This window comes from Notothenia rossii, assembly GCF_949606895.1.
Source record: "Notothenia rossii genome assembly, chromosome: 11".
Taxonomy (NCBI): Eukaryota; Metazoa; Chordata; class Actinopteri; order Perciformes; family Nototheniidae; genus Notothenia; species Notothenia rossii.
The window spans coordinates 42879702-42895764 of NC_136910.1; the positions used below are offsets into that span (position 1 = coordinate 42879702).

At 39.8% G+C, this 16063-nt stretch overlaps 1 protein-coding gene and 1 long non-coding RNA gene across 3 annotated transcripts in view; one reads left to right on the plus strand and one right to left on the minus strand.

Moving 5' to 3' along the window:
- Positions 1-16063, minus strand: part of LOC307023865 — a 25537-nt gene continuing 9474 nt past the window's right edge. Inside the window, exons 3-4 of the long non-coding RNA XR_013803788.1 lie at positions 3306-3415; positions 1-69 (exon numbers count right to left, since the gene is read on the minus strand). This is a non-coding gene — a long non-coding RNA (uncharacterized lncRNA). The remainder of the gene's footprint in view (positions 70-3305; positions 3416-16063) is intronic.
- The window catches only part of glis3 (GLIS family zinc finger 3), a 13379-nt gene continuing 4767 nt past the window's right edge, over positions 7452-16063 (plus strand). Inside the window, exons 1-6 of one of the 2 annotated variants that reach the window (XM_079657476.1) lie at positions 7452-7639; positions 8038-8496; positions 9016-9190; positions 9277-10420; positions 15618-15779; positions 15885-15995. In XM_079657476.1, coding sequence (XP_079513602.1) covers positions 8130-8496; positions 9016-9190; positions 9277-10420; positions 15618-15779; positions 15885-15995 — 1959 coding nt within the window. In that variant the 5' untranslated portion in view covers positions 7452-7639; positions 8038-8129. The remainder of the gene's footprint in view (positions 7640-8037; positions 8497-9015; positions 9191-9276; positions 10421-15617; positions 15780-15884; positions 15996-16063) is intronic. The other variant, XM_079657477.1, reaches the window with a different exon arrangement.

The window sequence follows — 16063 nt, forward strand, 5'->3', positions numbered from 1 at the left end:
ATCTGAAATTGCAGCCGCCACACTTTCACACTCAACAGAAGCCTGAAGCCATTTCCACATCAAACCACTCTGAAAATAGAATTTGATTGGTGTGAAATGCATTGTTGCTGTTTGGAGCAAAGTCAATCACATCTTTCTACAATATTTGTAAAGCAAAAGTCTAATTTATGAAATGTCTCATGAATGTTAACTACTTTTGAGCTGATAGAAAATATATATGTTTATGGTATCCATCTTTGTTCTCTCCAGTTTAATTTATACTTCTTCTCAACTGTAATTCAAAGTTGAACTTTTTACTCCTCTCCTGTACATTCATTTGATAATTTGATTAGTCCTTTCAGGATGAGATTAAAGATACAAAATATAATACATTTTCAATTATAGGTTAGAAAAGAGGGGGGCCTATGACCTTACAGTATATGACAATACAATGTCCTTCAGGAGAGAGCTAAGTGTCTACAAAGAGAAGATACTTTTGAGTGGATATTGAACTGTCCAAAGGTTATGTCTTGTCAGCTTTCCGTTTATTTTCATGAACAGAATTTAATTTAAACAAAAGCCTATAGAATGCCATCGTGTCAGTCAGTGAGTTTCACTATTTGCTCTATATTGGGCTGCATTAATTGATGTTTGGCAATCTCTGTCGTATACTATCCAGTCCCAACATATAATCATCTAATAAAGAGTTGTGTGGAGATAATATCAGGCTCTTTAGACATAGATGCAGTTAGATGCTACTAAGATAGCAAACAGATCATTAATAAGATATTATTTCCTGAGAGAAGCTGCTGCCAGAAGAGGTTGAGTATTAAAACCATTTCAACACAAGGAGAAAAAAGAGGTTAACAATAATTCTGTATGTAAATGTATTTTGCAATATTTTAACCAAGCAGGCACACGGTCGATGTCAGTGTGGTATATAAAAAAATAACAAATAGCCAAGATGAAATAGCTTCTCCATGAAATGATGGTAAATACACTGCCGGTTTCTCAACAGTCTATGAGTTCTAAGTACCTCTAAAACACTTGGTTTGTGAGACCATGCTACTCACCTTGTGGACTTTATTATTGAGCAATGTGAAGAAAAACATCCCAAATGATTGTGCTCTGGCAGTGCAGAAATAGTGCAGTAGTTGCACTGTTGCAGCAGAAACACATCAGCTACAATTTTCCATATAGGTTCGAATCAATTTGTCTTTTCACTCTTCATAAATGCCTCACCTAGCAAATCTTAAAGCTTCATTTATTTCTTTGCAGTGGATAAAGTCACAAACACACACACCCACACTTTTCTATATCTGGATCTTCCCTTCCTCTTCATAGCATTCAATTTGGTATCACCAAGACAACTACACTGCACAGTTCACGTGATCAGCAAAGTTTCTTTCACTTACTTTTAAACACTTTAAGAAATTAGAAACATTGACTGAAAATGATTTTAATTTCTCGTCGAAAGGCCAGATAATATTCATTGCATGTATCTAGAAATAATTTCAATTAAGTATTATCGACGGGTCATGTCAAAACATTGTATATTATTGATGCTGATGTATTTTTGTATAACTAAGGAATATTAAAAGGAGAAGAAATGTCTATCAAAGCCTCAGTTATAGTAGAGAATTCGCTATTTTGGAGCAGTAAAATCACAAGTAACATCGTTCTAATAGCGGAAAACTTAATTAACTAGGTGAGCCTTGGGGGCTCTTACGAAATGCCTCCCCAAGCAACAGCATAGAGCAAGAATGACCCCCAGCTACCAAAGACCTGCTTACTGATACAGAAAATATGATTGCTTTTCATATCCCAGTGAATTTTCAACATTTTACCTCAGGACACACAGTCGCTCAGAACCCATTAGAATAGGTGCATTGCAGGAAAAGGGGCAGTGCGTGTGGGCGTTATTAGCTAAATTAATTTTAATAAATAACACTGAAACATAATGAAACATAAGACAATATGAAAGACGAAATTAAATGCTTGTTGAAGTATGCAAGGCAGATAATGGGATACAGTAGCGAAACAGATGCGTTTAAGGAGGTGCGTAATACTGCATGTTCAATTTATATGTAAATCAATCCACCTAATAGAATGACCTCGGCCAGGTGCCAGAGGATAGGAAAACGATCCCTCCCAAAAACATTTTTTGATTTTGGAAATCTCATGAGCTTTTACAGGAAGAGGGTAGCCTGGTGCTACAATAAGCCATTAGAGAACAAGCTAACGAGGTGATTTATTTGAGTTAAGCTGAGAGTTTTGCACAGAAGTACACTATATACATCCGTACTGTAGCTAAGTCTGCACAGGGTGCCCATATATACAGGAGCCTTCAGCAGGAAGTAAGCTCCTCTTCCCACCCATGTCAGTATGAGGTTGATCTATTGACGATCAGCATGCCACAGCTCTATCTGCCATGGTTCCATGTCACTTTTTTTATCCTGCTCCATCCTGAACCAGAGATACCTAGTGTCTGCTTCACTGACCCTCCTTGTTAGAGAGACACAAGAGGATAATCAAGACAGAAAAAATGATGTGCGGCGAACCCCCTGCTGTGTGACCTATGACCCAGTCGGGATGGCAGACTGTCTACATTATATTTGTGACAACTACTGTATTGATTAAAAGTATATATGGCACAATCAGATAATGCTATGCATATTTCAACAACTCTTTTCTATTATATGTCGATGTGCTCCGTGGAGTAAAAACTCCCACTGTCTATCAGTCTCTAATGGTGTGGAGCAGTGGGAGGCCAGGACACCTGCGTCTGCTGCCTGATAATGAATATGATGAAGATGGATAATACTTTACCCTGTCTGAATCCATGCTCTCAGCTAGGGAGTGATTAGGGCTATAATTGGCATCCACGGTGGCTGCCACTGGAGATACTGATGATGATGCCGTCTCCACGGAAATGTAGATAACATGGACATTGCTCATATTGTATCCAAGAGTTACAACTTCACTAGTTACGGCTGACAACCTGTGACCTCTTTCTCTGTTTTACTGGAGTTTTAACAGTATATTTGAGTGGGTGTAAGAATTGTTTTTACAAAAGTGAATATAAGAAAAAGAAGTGGTGTGTTGGGTTCAGGTACACAAAGAAAGCAACCTCAGTAAAGCAACAGTATCTAACTCACTTTGCTCCCATGTTTATCAACCAAAGCCCTTCCTTATTAAAACCTGACAATAAGCTCATGTATCACCTGTCTGACTGACAGTCCCACACTTCATTGATATGCCAGTCACATAAACACATAACTGGACAAAGATGCAGAGATCAGGAAAGTACTGATGATGAAACTCACTTTTTGGGGGCCTTCTGCATCAGTTTTCTCACTCCGACCACCTCTATCTTGTGCCACAGGTTTTGAAGTATACTGCTGCGTGGGCCATCTCCATACTTCATGCTGTTCTTCTGAAAGATTTCAAAAAGAGATTTATTAACACCCCAGAGTGATCATTACCAGGTGGCCTTGTCAGGCACCACTTCTTCTTCAGTGAGTTTTCTGGGATTCCTGAGGGACGATGGGTGTCCTCTAGGTAGTGTCCTAGTGCATAGAGGGTGCCGGGAATAAAGGGGGGGTGCTCTTAATGACCATCTGCTCAGAGAGCAACCTTTTTAATGAAGACGGATGTTGAGGGGATCTGACCAGGGGGGCTCCAGGCAGGGGTCTAATGACACCCCCTCATATGTCTGGACCTTCTCCGTTGTCTTACATGCCCTGTCAGCCCTCACTAACACCACACAGGCACCAAGAAACTCAAACAGGCCTCCTGAAACTGTACCACAGCTATTAAAGTACTCACTCACACCCACAAGCATGTGCTGTAGCACATAATCCTGATAACTGCAGTTGTGGAAGAAGTATATGAGTCTAGTAAACTAAGACCACACACTATTTGAAAAAACAATAAAAGTCTGCTATAGCACGAGGTGCATTCCAAAGCAAAACGCTTACAATAGAAAAGTTAATCCATATTTATATCCTTAAGAACAAATAAGAGCTGTGTCATGCATCCTGAAAACCTTTCCTTTTGGTCTTAAAAGTAGTAGCTGCAGATTAAAAATCTTTTGTAGCATCTTTAATTTCACATTTTAAGATCATCACTCGGGGACATTTCTTATGTGACTTATTAAAACGATTCTAGGTGTTTTGCAAACATGTTTAGAATTGATATAAAAGCTCAAATCTGCAATAATTAAATGAAGGGTCATTTGTATTGCCTTTGGCATCGCTTTGTCATTGAGACACTGTGTGGTATGCTTGAGTTACCCAGATTTAATTGGATTTCAGTTACTTAAATTAAATCCCCATTCAAACTTGATCCGCATCTTTTGTTGTCCGAGCTTCTTTTCACTCTTTGTGTTTATATTGAAGTCTTGGGATATGTTTCTGTTGATTTGGCAGACTCAGAGTCTTACGATTATGCTCCAGCGCTCAGGCCTCATCATCCTAGATGCTATTGCAGAGCTGCAGTGTTAATAACATCCAAAAAGGAAAAAGAGGGGAGCTTACAGCACCCACACCCTCAGGCTTCACCTCAAATGTACGCTCAAATTAAAAACCAGCCTGTGGCCTAACTGCGGTTCTAAACAGGGGGGCTGTTGTGTCAGCAATCTTTTATTAGAGTCATCCTGTTCCAAAAACACAGCAGGGAGGGACGTCTTCCAGAGAAGACATGATCGCCTTTCCTTTTTTTTCATCACACATCACTCCTTTGTAAAGGTTATTAAAGAAGACGACTAAGATTGATGGATGGAGATGGAAGACGCTCAGAAGCCCATCTCTCTCACACTCATCTTTATCTTGGGTGTTGCTACTGACAATGGAGGAGCAGAGGAGGAGATGGATGGATGCGCCCACTCTCCCTACTGTACTAGTGCTGCACACTTAAAGTCTCTTTAGTTTAGATGTCTTACCAAACATTAATTTAACACTTTTGGCTAAAAAACAACATGAGTGATTTTAATGATGATAGGATTTTTTTGAAGCAATCAAGAATACCTGCATGTATTTGCATATTAATATGCGGTGAGTACGCAGAGTGAGGCGGGCTAATAGGAGCAGTTATAATGAGAGATGATACCAATAAATTGATATCTCCTACACTCACCACAGTCCTCTCTGCAGCTGCAGTTAAAAGGATTGACTCAGCCTTTACTAACCTTGTGTTTGACTTGAACTGTCATTAGCAAATCAAAAGCAGATTAATTAATCACAGGTCCAGTGGGGTGTGCATTACCTTAAGTGACTATTGTAATATAACTTAAAGAGAAATCGCCCATGATTTCTCATCTTGACAACAGAATGAATGCTTTGCTACTTCCAGGAGTGCTGATGCTGTCATCAAGAGGGGGGAAATGGATTCTGTAAGTGGCGGAGAGTCTATTAGAGCATTAATTCAGCTACAAATGGAGCTCTTCTCAAATGGTCAAAGACTTATATCTCATCTTGTCTTCTTCAAGTGTTTTTTTTTCGCTCTACCCTCCTATTTAAACATACTCCAGCTGTATTTAGGATGACTGATATGACTGAAAATTGTAGTAAACTGTCAAATGTTTTCGGTGTTAGCACATACAAGAAAGCACTGCTCCAAGTGTCATTGTTTGTTGTTGAGACTAAGAGGAAGTGGCTACATTTGTGCTGTTATTCTGCCTCGAGCTTGGACACTTAACCATCCGGTTACACTCTGACATTTGAAAAACAAACCATGACTCGCGTATTTTAGGGAAGAAAAGGCCAAATCACAGATGATCATTGCTTGAAGCAACCGACCTCTATGGAAAATGTATTTCCTATTATCATGTAAACAAGGCGTGACCTCAACAAGCATTACACTATGTCATTTATTTCATCTTTACATGCCCTTTTTTCTTATTCGTTTAGCTGCATCTGAACATTTGAGGTGCTATTAAGCAGATAACAGCCATCCCATTGGTGAACTAATAGTATCCCCTGCTGGCAAAAGAAGGAACACTTCCAAAAAAAAAGATGATGGTAATAGAAACATCTTCTACTCCGCAGCACATGACTGTTTATAGATACTCAGATGCTTTTCTCAAAGATGACAGATAATGTATAAGAGTCAAATGTAATATAATTGTATATTAGAACATGCATGAAAATAGCCCCACTGTTTTGGTTTCACTGGGAGGGAGATAACTTAACATTACTCCACTAGAGGTCACTACTACTTTATATTCAGAATCATAATTTATTTGATCTAACATTTCCATTGAGGAATCTAATGCAACTAATGCCAAAAGAAATGCATGTAAAGTTATTTTCCTCCCACTAGAACAAATGCTTTAATTCAGCAAGTATCTCTTAAAAATAACAAAAAGATCTAGAACATTCAAATTGACCAAACGGTAATACCTCCTATAAGCACCATGCAGCTATTCACCATCCTTATATATGCCATGTTCAGCAGTCATTATGAATGATTGCACACAGAAAACATAGTGGTCAGTATAGCCTTTTAACATTATGTATTTTCATTTAATTCATCACTTGTATAGATTGTGGAGCAGAGCCCCTCTTAGATGAATTTCCCTAAAGTACAGCTACCGTTCCTCGTCCTATAATAAACACGCTGGTTTCCATAGCAACCTGGAGCAGGATCTACAGAGCAAACACTCCAGCAGCCAGGAGAAAAGTGCCCTAACAATGAGGTCTGTGCTGAGGTGTAGGGTTAGGGGGGAGGGAGGAGGAGGATAGTATTGGTAGGGGGGCAGAGCAGGTAGCAGATGCATGCATCACAAGGTTCAAAATGTGAATTAGTGGGAATAATCAGTGGCATGAAGAATGCAAGGAATTTGTCCAAATATTTTTCAAACAAACAGTGATTCTAAAACAAAGAATAGAAATTAAAGAATGTTTGAATTAAGCCAATTTTGTGAACATAAATAAAATAATTGCCTTTAAAAATAATTCTAATCCTTCTTAAATTTCATATATAAAAAGGTCACCTTACATTTAGACTACTCGTGTTAAATAGGAGGGACATTCTCAATCATTCCCTTATAGACTTGAGTTTAAGGATATCTGTATCATTGCAGCCTTGGCAACGTGTGTTGAATTCTAAACCCAAAACTCTTTTAATTTAGGCCTACCACCCAAAATGTCCTGTTATACAAAAGATAGGCTGAGTTCATGTTAAAATGAGGATTTACAGCTGGATATTTTGGTTAATTCTTGCAAACAATTTAAATTATTTATTTTTTTAAATAATATCCCTATATGAATATAGAACCGAGGAGGAAATATATATTTATTTTAGAGGTGGCGTCATGGATAACATGCTTGCAAATCCGCGCGCTCGGTAATAACAAATCTTTAATTATTACCGCAAACGTCCACTCAGTTTGAAATGACGTAGTTCTCACAAAGTAGAGTCAAGGGCAGAGGGGTAATCGGAGGAAGTAAAACAAAAAGTTCAGAGGAGAGCGGTGGGACGCCGCTGTTCAAAGTGAGCGATTACTTCTCTGCTCAGTGCACAGACATCACAAACTCTGAGAGAAACACGACAGCTGATCTCCGGTGTCTCCAATATTACACATACAGCTCTGCGGACTGAAGGAGACACTCAACCTGTCCTGGCACTCCGGGAAAAGTGTTTACGGCAACATCAACAGGTGAGTGAACGCCCCACCGACACTAGAGGTATGATAAAAAAAAAACTGAACTACAAAGTTCTTATTTTTCACTGTTATAAACACGTCTTGTTTTACATAAATGCAGTGAAAGTCACTATGCTGGTAAAGAATAATTTCTTATGGCAGCAACACTAATGTTGGATATATATATATATTGTTTTGTTTGTATGTTTCCAGCACAATTTAAAAAATACATGGTATCCTGCTTGGTGAAGTTGTTAAGGTTGAGTGGTTTTTCTACAGTTTTCAGGTTCAAAGTACAACGACTGGATTTTTTTTTGGTTTAATATTACATGGGCTCTTTTAATTTTATATTTAAATGTTCCTCTATTTTGGGATATCTGATAGGTATCTTTTTATTTTGTATCATGTCATAGGTATGAGCATTGCATAATAATTTCATCTGCAAGGACAAGCTGTGGCAACTTGAATCAACTTCCTTTTGAGTTTTTGAAACTTTGCTTCAGCCATGAGTGGAAAGGGCTGTCAGCTCCTGGTGTCTCCTTGCAGTGTGTCCCCATCACTGAGCATGATCAGAGGACACCAGTCCAAATCCATCAGGATACCCATGTCTTCCCCACAGTGGGACAATCTGAGTCCCTCTTGGAGCATGGACAGAGTGAAAATAGGAGACTTTCACTCCTTTGCTCCTGGAAAACAGAGTGAAAGTCATGTTGTTCTGCCATCGCTGAGCCTCCGCAGACAGGTGTTGACCAACGGGAAACATCTAAACACTTCGACTGCATCCCCACACCAGCAAGTGCCTACTCATCATCTTTCAACCAAAACAGGGACAATGCAGACAGGACGCTGCTCCTCTAACAACAGCTTTAAAGGTAACTCAATGGTTAAATCTAGCCAAAGATGTGAAAACTAAATTGACCTATTCAGAACAATATTTTAATATCACAACATTCAGAATCTAGTACAAACTCGGACTACATTTTAATTCAGTGAAGTTGGTTAAATGACCACTACTGCTTAACTGTTTGTATTTTCATACTTCACTTATTTTCACTGTGATCTTCATCACCTCAGTCTTCTTGCTAGATCTTGTACTTATTTATGAATAATTAACCAGGCATGAAGTTTGTCCCTTCCTTGGAAGGGGGTGAAAGGCTCATTAGTGATTAACAGAGCAGAATGTGCAGGTTGGCAAGGGAAACTCCACTATCTGCCATATAAACCTTAGTTATAGCTAATTGAATGTGATGCATTTGAGTTTTATTTGCATGCCTTAAGGTCTTTTACAGATCGTTGAGTAATATTGTGTTGACACTTTTAATTGATCTGTTAGGATTTAATTAATTAACCTTTACTTTAATAGGGATATTGAGTTTTGTGCTTGTGTGCAGCAGCAGGTTGCTCTGTGTCTGGTCCTATGGAAGTATTTGGTCAGCCAGCCGCTGCTAACCTGACAGTGACCAGCAGCCCCATGACCCTAACAGGCCACCGATATACAGCCGGGCCTGGAGCACAACACCCTCCATCACTTCCACATAGTGTGCAGATTCCCCACACTGATGCCAGGTGGGCAATATCAATTCCAGTATGTGATGATGAGCTCATTAAACCTTAAGAGTGATACTAAAGTGGTTAACAACAATCTGTTTCAGATCAGTACAATCCAGAGAATCGCTGGCATCCACTACCCTTAGTCTGTTTGACACACAGTCGATGTTTAGTGGCAGACACGAATACTCGTATGGTTTCCGTGTGCTTCCTCCACTGGGTCTACCTCAGTTCCAGGCCCAGGCCAGCGAGGGGGGAGAGCAGCTCAGCCTGTCCCCCGGCACGGCCATGTCAGGTACGACCGTATCAGGAGGCACCAGCAACTCTGCCTCCCTGCCCTCGTACCTCTTTTCAGCTGATGCCGGAAGCCCCCGACAGTCTTGTGCTAAGAAGAGAGCTCTCTCCATGTCGCCATTGTCAGATGTCATGGGTATTGATTTCAACTCCATCATACGCACCTCACCTACCTCCCTCGTGGCTTATATTAATGGTTCCGTCAGCTCTCCAGCTTCCCACCCCACACTCTCACCTGTCCAATCTGAAGGTTATGGGCACTTCCTGGGAGTGAGAGGCTGCTGCATCCCCAACGGCCATCCCTACGGCATGCCAGGCTCTTCGCAGGCTCTGGCCCCACAGACAGATTATAGCCGTATGCAGATGCTTGAAGAGGGAGGGGGTCTGGAGAGCCAGATGGCTAACATGGTGGTGGACCAGCAGTGCCTCCCAGAGGAAGGAGGGGCACTGGAAAAGACTAAAGGGAGCTGCAGCCAATTCACCCACAACCTGCTGCCGCCTCCACAGATACAGCCAGCCCTGCTGACTACCATCCAAGAGGCTGCTGCTCCACAGGGGCCTCCACCACCCTACCACTCACACCAGCACTTCCACCTCAATAGACATCAATGCAAAATAAAGCCCCGTTCGCAGGACCCTCTCAAGCACGCTCCCATGGTTCATCCAAGGCATGGGGTGAGCTTTCTGCCCCAGGTCCCTATGCTGGAGGAGGAGGAGGGAGAGCTGGAGGAATATGGGGCACAGTGCTGCAGGTGGCTGGACTGCAGTGCAGTCTATGACCAAAGGGAGGAGCTGGTGAGGCACATAGAAAAACTGCATGTGGACCAGCGGAAAGCCGATGATTTTACATGCCACTGGGCGGGCTGTCCACGCAACTTCAAGGCTTTCAATGCCCGATACAAGCTTCTCATCCACATGAGGGTTCATTCGGGAGAGAAACCCAACAAGTGCACGGTAGAAGTGTCTCTACATTTTCTTATCCTTTATTTCTAAATGTCTTTAGCCATCTCCACACCCAACAATACACATATAGCACATCTCTCTCATAGTCAGATTCCTTTTACCTATTTATGAGGAGAATGAGTGAATGCAGTGAAAGCTGGAACATGATGAATGTCACTGAGTGCAATGCTTCATTCAAAGCCACAGTATCTAGCTGAGGCCATTCAAGCCTCTGGCTGCGGAAAAATAAAGCTTTTTCATAGGGCACATGCCTTCATGTGCTCTGTGTTTAAGGCCAGGGTTTAGACTCAAAATATGGCTTCTCTCTCCTTTTAACTTTAGCCACAGGGTAATTAGCAGAGCTCTGTGATAATTGACAAGGGGTTTAACTCAATTATGTAGTTATTAAATCAGCACAAAGTAGGCCTAGAACTGCAGATCTGGCATGGCAAAATGGCTCTCTACTGGGCCTGTCAGCAGCAGGGGGCTTGCCAGGCCACCGTCTGACAAACTTGGCCCTCTTTCTGGGAAGGTGATGCCCCAATGTCTGGCTCTTCACAGGTTTGCATTTCTGACTGTAGAGCTGGAGGTAAGCCAGATTATTGATGAGCTTGGTTTGTCCAAAAAAGAGGATCTAGTTATTTCAGATTGCAATATAATGATGCTTCTTTAGTTTGATATTACATGTAATGGGAGAATATATATAAAATATGCCTCAGCTATACTGAAACAGTACTATGAGCTAAAGGCTAAAGTCATCAGTCAAACACACTGATAAAGACAATGCTAATATACAGGTTCAGGTTGACCATGTTCATAATGTTAGCTTAGTGTGCTAGCAAATATTAGCTTTTTCTAATGAACAAATAAAACTAATGCTGATTAAAATGTCATTACCTTGGCAAGTTATAAACCAAAGTTTTGGAAATGAATATTTTAAATCAATAGTGGCGTTATATGAAGGGCATCAACAGAATCATTACTATTTAGTAAGAAGGGGCTATGAATTTTTCAAATTTCACGCATTCTATCTAGTAGATGATGAACCGTTTATCTCAAAGACAAGGACGTTTTTTGCTCACTTCCATTGGAAAAATACTTCAACTTTGATGGATAATTTAAAAAATAGACTTGCCAAACATGCTTCATGTCGCTACTTTCAACAAGTCAATTATTAACAAAAAGGCATACCTGCAGTCGACCTTTTGTACCAAAATACTCACTTATTAGTTGAAGCCCACTCTGTTGCCATGGAGCTGCAAACGTTTGATGGGAGTGTGTTGCATGTAAAGATTCAGTGAAGAAAAAGGTATTCATGTTCACAACCCAATGCCAGGAAAGGAATGGATAAATAATGGGACAGATTATTTACATGAACTTCTCCACATATCTTTCAACGAGTATATGTGAATGTGGTTATATCTACTTCCTGTGAGATTGAAAAAGTGTGCTTTGACAGTTGATATGCTTAATATAAAAACTGCGAATTTCACAGAGCAGTAAGAAAAGCTAACAGCACTTTGATATTTAGAGAACGGTCGGTAACTACTCTTGATGGCGCCCACCTTTTAAGTGACAATCATCCAAGATGCAACAGTTGTTCTTGGGAAATGATTGACAGCTGAATAAACTGATGCATCGCAAATGAAGTGCGAGCCAGCAGCAGAACAATCAGGAAGCTCTTGTTACACCGTGAACATGCAGGGCAGGCCCAGGCTTGTGTCTGTCATCTCACAATATGTTTAATGATGTTTGTTAACATATCCTTGACTCACCAGTCTGTTTGCATCTGTCACTGTGATTTAAATATATGAGGTTTTAAAGCACAGTGTGAACTTTAACAACAAACAATAGATTCCTACCATCATTGTGATTCAACCTGTTAATTATGAGTTTAACACATTTTTATCTTTATTATGTGCTTTCAACATTAAGCCCATTGCTCTTGCGGGGAGTAAAGTAATTGAAGAAAATTTTAAAAAGCGGCAGTACGTCATTCAAAAACAATTATTAAAATAAAATGTATTAGTTGTAAGACTACTTTGTGTTTGTATTTACTTATGATATATATGTTTTATTAAAACAACAATTGGCACTACTGAGCATCACCAAAGTTAGCCAAAATGTATTTCTTATCTTCTCTATATTACTATTCATTTTCAATCAGGCTGTAATAATAATCAGTGTACTTAAAAAGAGTCAAAATGAAAACGTAGTCCCTGCTAATCTGCCAAATGTTCCTACATGAACATCTTGTAATTAAAGCCTTGCCACAGTAATGCCACTGAACACACAACTGTTCATATTTCAAGTTTGACAACATTTTAAGCTCCATAATTACAATGTGTTGGTAGGGAAATAACTCAGTTATAGCGCCAGGAAATTATGCTTTACAGCTTCTTTCACTATGTAGCATTAGAAAACAATTATTTGTATTGAACCAGAACTCTTAAGCCTCTCGTCAGTTATACGAAAAGTCCCACGTTATGTTTTCTTACATTTAGGCAAAGAGCATAGAAGCATTTGATTTAAGTACCGATTACTGACAGTTTGCTACATACAGTATGTTTTTTGAATGATGTGAAAGGTCGACTGACAAGCTACAATACAGGGAACCAGGTGAAACAAAAAGAGCACAGAGGGTAGAAATATGTATCACTTGTGAAACAGGGAAGAGCGGAGAGTGAGTTGACCCTGAGGCTAGGACTGGACATTGGAGAAAGTCTACTGGCACACTGCAGCTGTCACTGTACCTGCCAGGACCTGTCAGAAGCTGGCCGTAACACTGATATACACAGAGGAGCCATGCTCCTTTCTTTTCAGCCCAAACGTCCCTCGCGAGAAACTCAAAAGCCCTTCGCGCTTTATGAGAGCTTTATGAGACAGAGAGAGAGGGAGTTACACAGTTACTCACCCCTGGCTAGTCCTGAGTCTTGGCAGTTTTTGTTTTTGTTTTATGCTAGTTCTCACTTGACTGACCATTTTGGTTCTGAGAGCCCATTTATCTCTGTCTGGGTTTTTTTTTTTCTCATGGTATTCTAGCTGAGGGGTTTGTTGGTAATAGTTTTCTTTAAGCTATATTTAGGATTGGTACTCTTTGTCAGAGCACCCCCTTAGGAGCATGTATTGTAATAGACCAGAATTAGGAAGAGTGCCAGAGTGAAATGTGTTGAAAGGGGCTTTAAGACGATTTTTTAAAATTTTGCAACATGTTTGGTTTCTAATTTATTAGCTTTGACTAAATATTGAGGTGGTTTCATTTTCAGCACTGCTTGACTTAGATGGTATGCTTTTATAGAAAAATAGAATTATCCTACCGGTCATTTATCATAAGGAAAATAATTGTCGCAACATTACATTTTAACAAAAGTGAGGTTTAGTAAAAAAGTTATAGAAGGAAGTTAAAGTATGAAGCAGGTGTTGATGTGAGGAACTAGCTTTGTCATAATAAAGAAGGGCAAGTATTTCTGTGTGGAATGCAGAAAAATGTTATAAGTTACCTATTAGTCATCAGAGACATTTTGATTGGCTTTGTCTGTGATGAATGAGAGGTATCGGTATGTCAGGAATCTGGTCTTACAGGAAAAAAATAACAAAATTGGACATGGTCTACGTGTTTTCTCCATAAAGCTTAGTAATGACATTCCAGCCCCCCTGAGAGAGAGTAAAGTCCTGACCTTACACAAGGAGAGAAACATATTTTAGCAGTGAAGTCACTCTGGTAGCTTGATATTGAGAGCTATTTGTTTGGATTATTCTCCTATATGTTTTGTTCCTGAAGTGGCCTTTATTATTAGGTTGTTATGGACTCATTCTTCATTCTGAGTTTTGGCGCAAATGAACAACAAAAAGTCAACTACAAGTGACTTTACTTGTTTTGTAATTGATAGCCAGCCGCTGTCAAGGTGATGCAAGATGAAGGATTCAAAACACAAAAAGACAATACAGTGATGTGTGTATACACACTGACCCCTGCTGGTGACACATACAAACATCAGAAAGGTGCCATTTAAAATATTAGGATTGGGTCAAGCATGAATTTAAATTTGAAAGTGTGAGAGTGGAATTAATACATTTTTTAAAACTGTTTTAAAGATGTTAACGGAATGTACATTTAAGAGAGGTGCCAAACGGTTATAAAGTATTTATCCTTTCACAGCACATAGCCTCATTAAAATCTGAATATAATTGTGATAACAGTTCCTTATTTTTAGCAGGAGTGCATACAAACTAGAAAGAGATAAAGACACAAGGTGTGAACAAACGTATATGTTTCTACCATGTTTGTGACTCTGTAAAATTGTTTTAGATCATAGAATAATTCGGCCTTCCTGATAGGAAACTAAGAATGACCTCTCATAATAGGGCAGAGTCATGACTGTAATCAAATAACTATACATTTCATTTTGGGTATGTTATTTTAGGCTTTGGCACAGAAAACGAATGCTTGTTGAGTGATTTAAGCATCACACGTAACTGATTTGTTCAAAGAATTATGAATTCATTGCGTTGCCTCGAATTGTTGTGGTTAGATTTGTCTAGTTAATACATTGTCTTCATATTGTGATGTGCTCTGTATCCTGGTGCCCTACATACGCAGAATTTTTTCCATTAAACACCCTCTTAACAACATCCAAAAGTGTCAAAATAAAAGGCACTGTCATCTGAATGCAAGTATAACATTTCAAATAATTGCAGCATGATAGGAATTGACAAATGAAAAATAACAAACATATACAGACAGGCGATACAATAAAGTCTGCTCAACGCTAAAAATAGCCAGGATTGCATATGTGACAAGATAACACACTGCTGCAATAAAACTAAATTGCACCTGTCCCTTCCAAATGTTTACCCCTCTCAGGGATTTGCTGCTCATAGCTGCTCGCCTTCCAACCATCAAACTACTATAGCAGGAATCACTTAGGGCTTGCTTAAGTGTCAGCTCAGGCTAAATGAAAGCTATTTTTCTATTCAAAGGGTTTTCTATACTTCCTCTTCTACACTCATCCACACACTGAGGTCAGCAGGCTTTAGCCTGCAGCAATTTCCATCTAATAAGCTCAACGCATCAGGTATGTGTGTGTGTGTGTGTGATGTCAGGTTGAAAATGCAGATCTGATATTGGGTATTGCAATGGACAGCAAAAACAAAACCTGAATGAAATGAACTGTTTGGATAACTTTTCTGTGTTTGTATGCTGTTACAGTTTGAGGGCTGTAAGAAGGCTTTCTCTCGGCTAGAAAATCTGAAGATCCACCTGCGCAGCCACACAGGGGAGAAACCCTACCTGTGTCAGCACCCAGGATGTTACAAGGCCTTCAGCAACTCAAGTGACAGAGCCAAGCACCAGCGTACACACCTGGACACAGTGAGTGCCAGCCTGATCACAAACATGTATCAGGATGGTATTTCAAAGCTTGTTAATGTCTATTTGCGGAGTTCTACAAGTTACCAAATGTCTGCGGTTTTACAGAAGCCATACACGTGTCAGGTGCCGGGCTGTGCTAAGCGTTACACTGATCCCAGCTCCTTGAGGAAACACGTGAAATCTCACTCTACTAAAGAACGGCAGTCACGTAAGAAGGTACAGTGCTGTAAAACAATTCACATTTTTCTTAAAATACTATTGTTGTGGCAAATATATTTAACTGA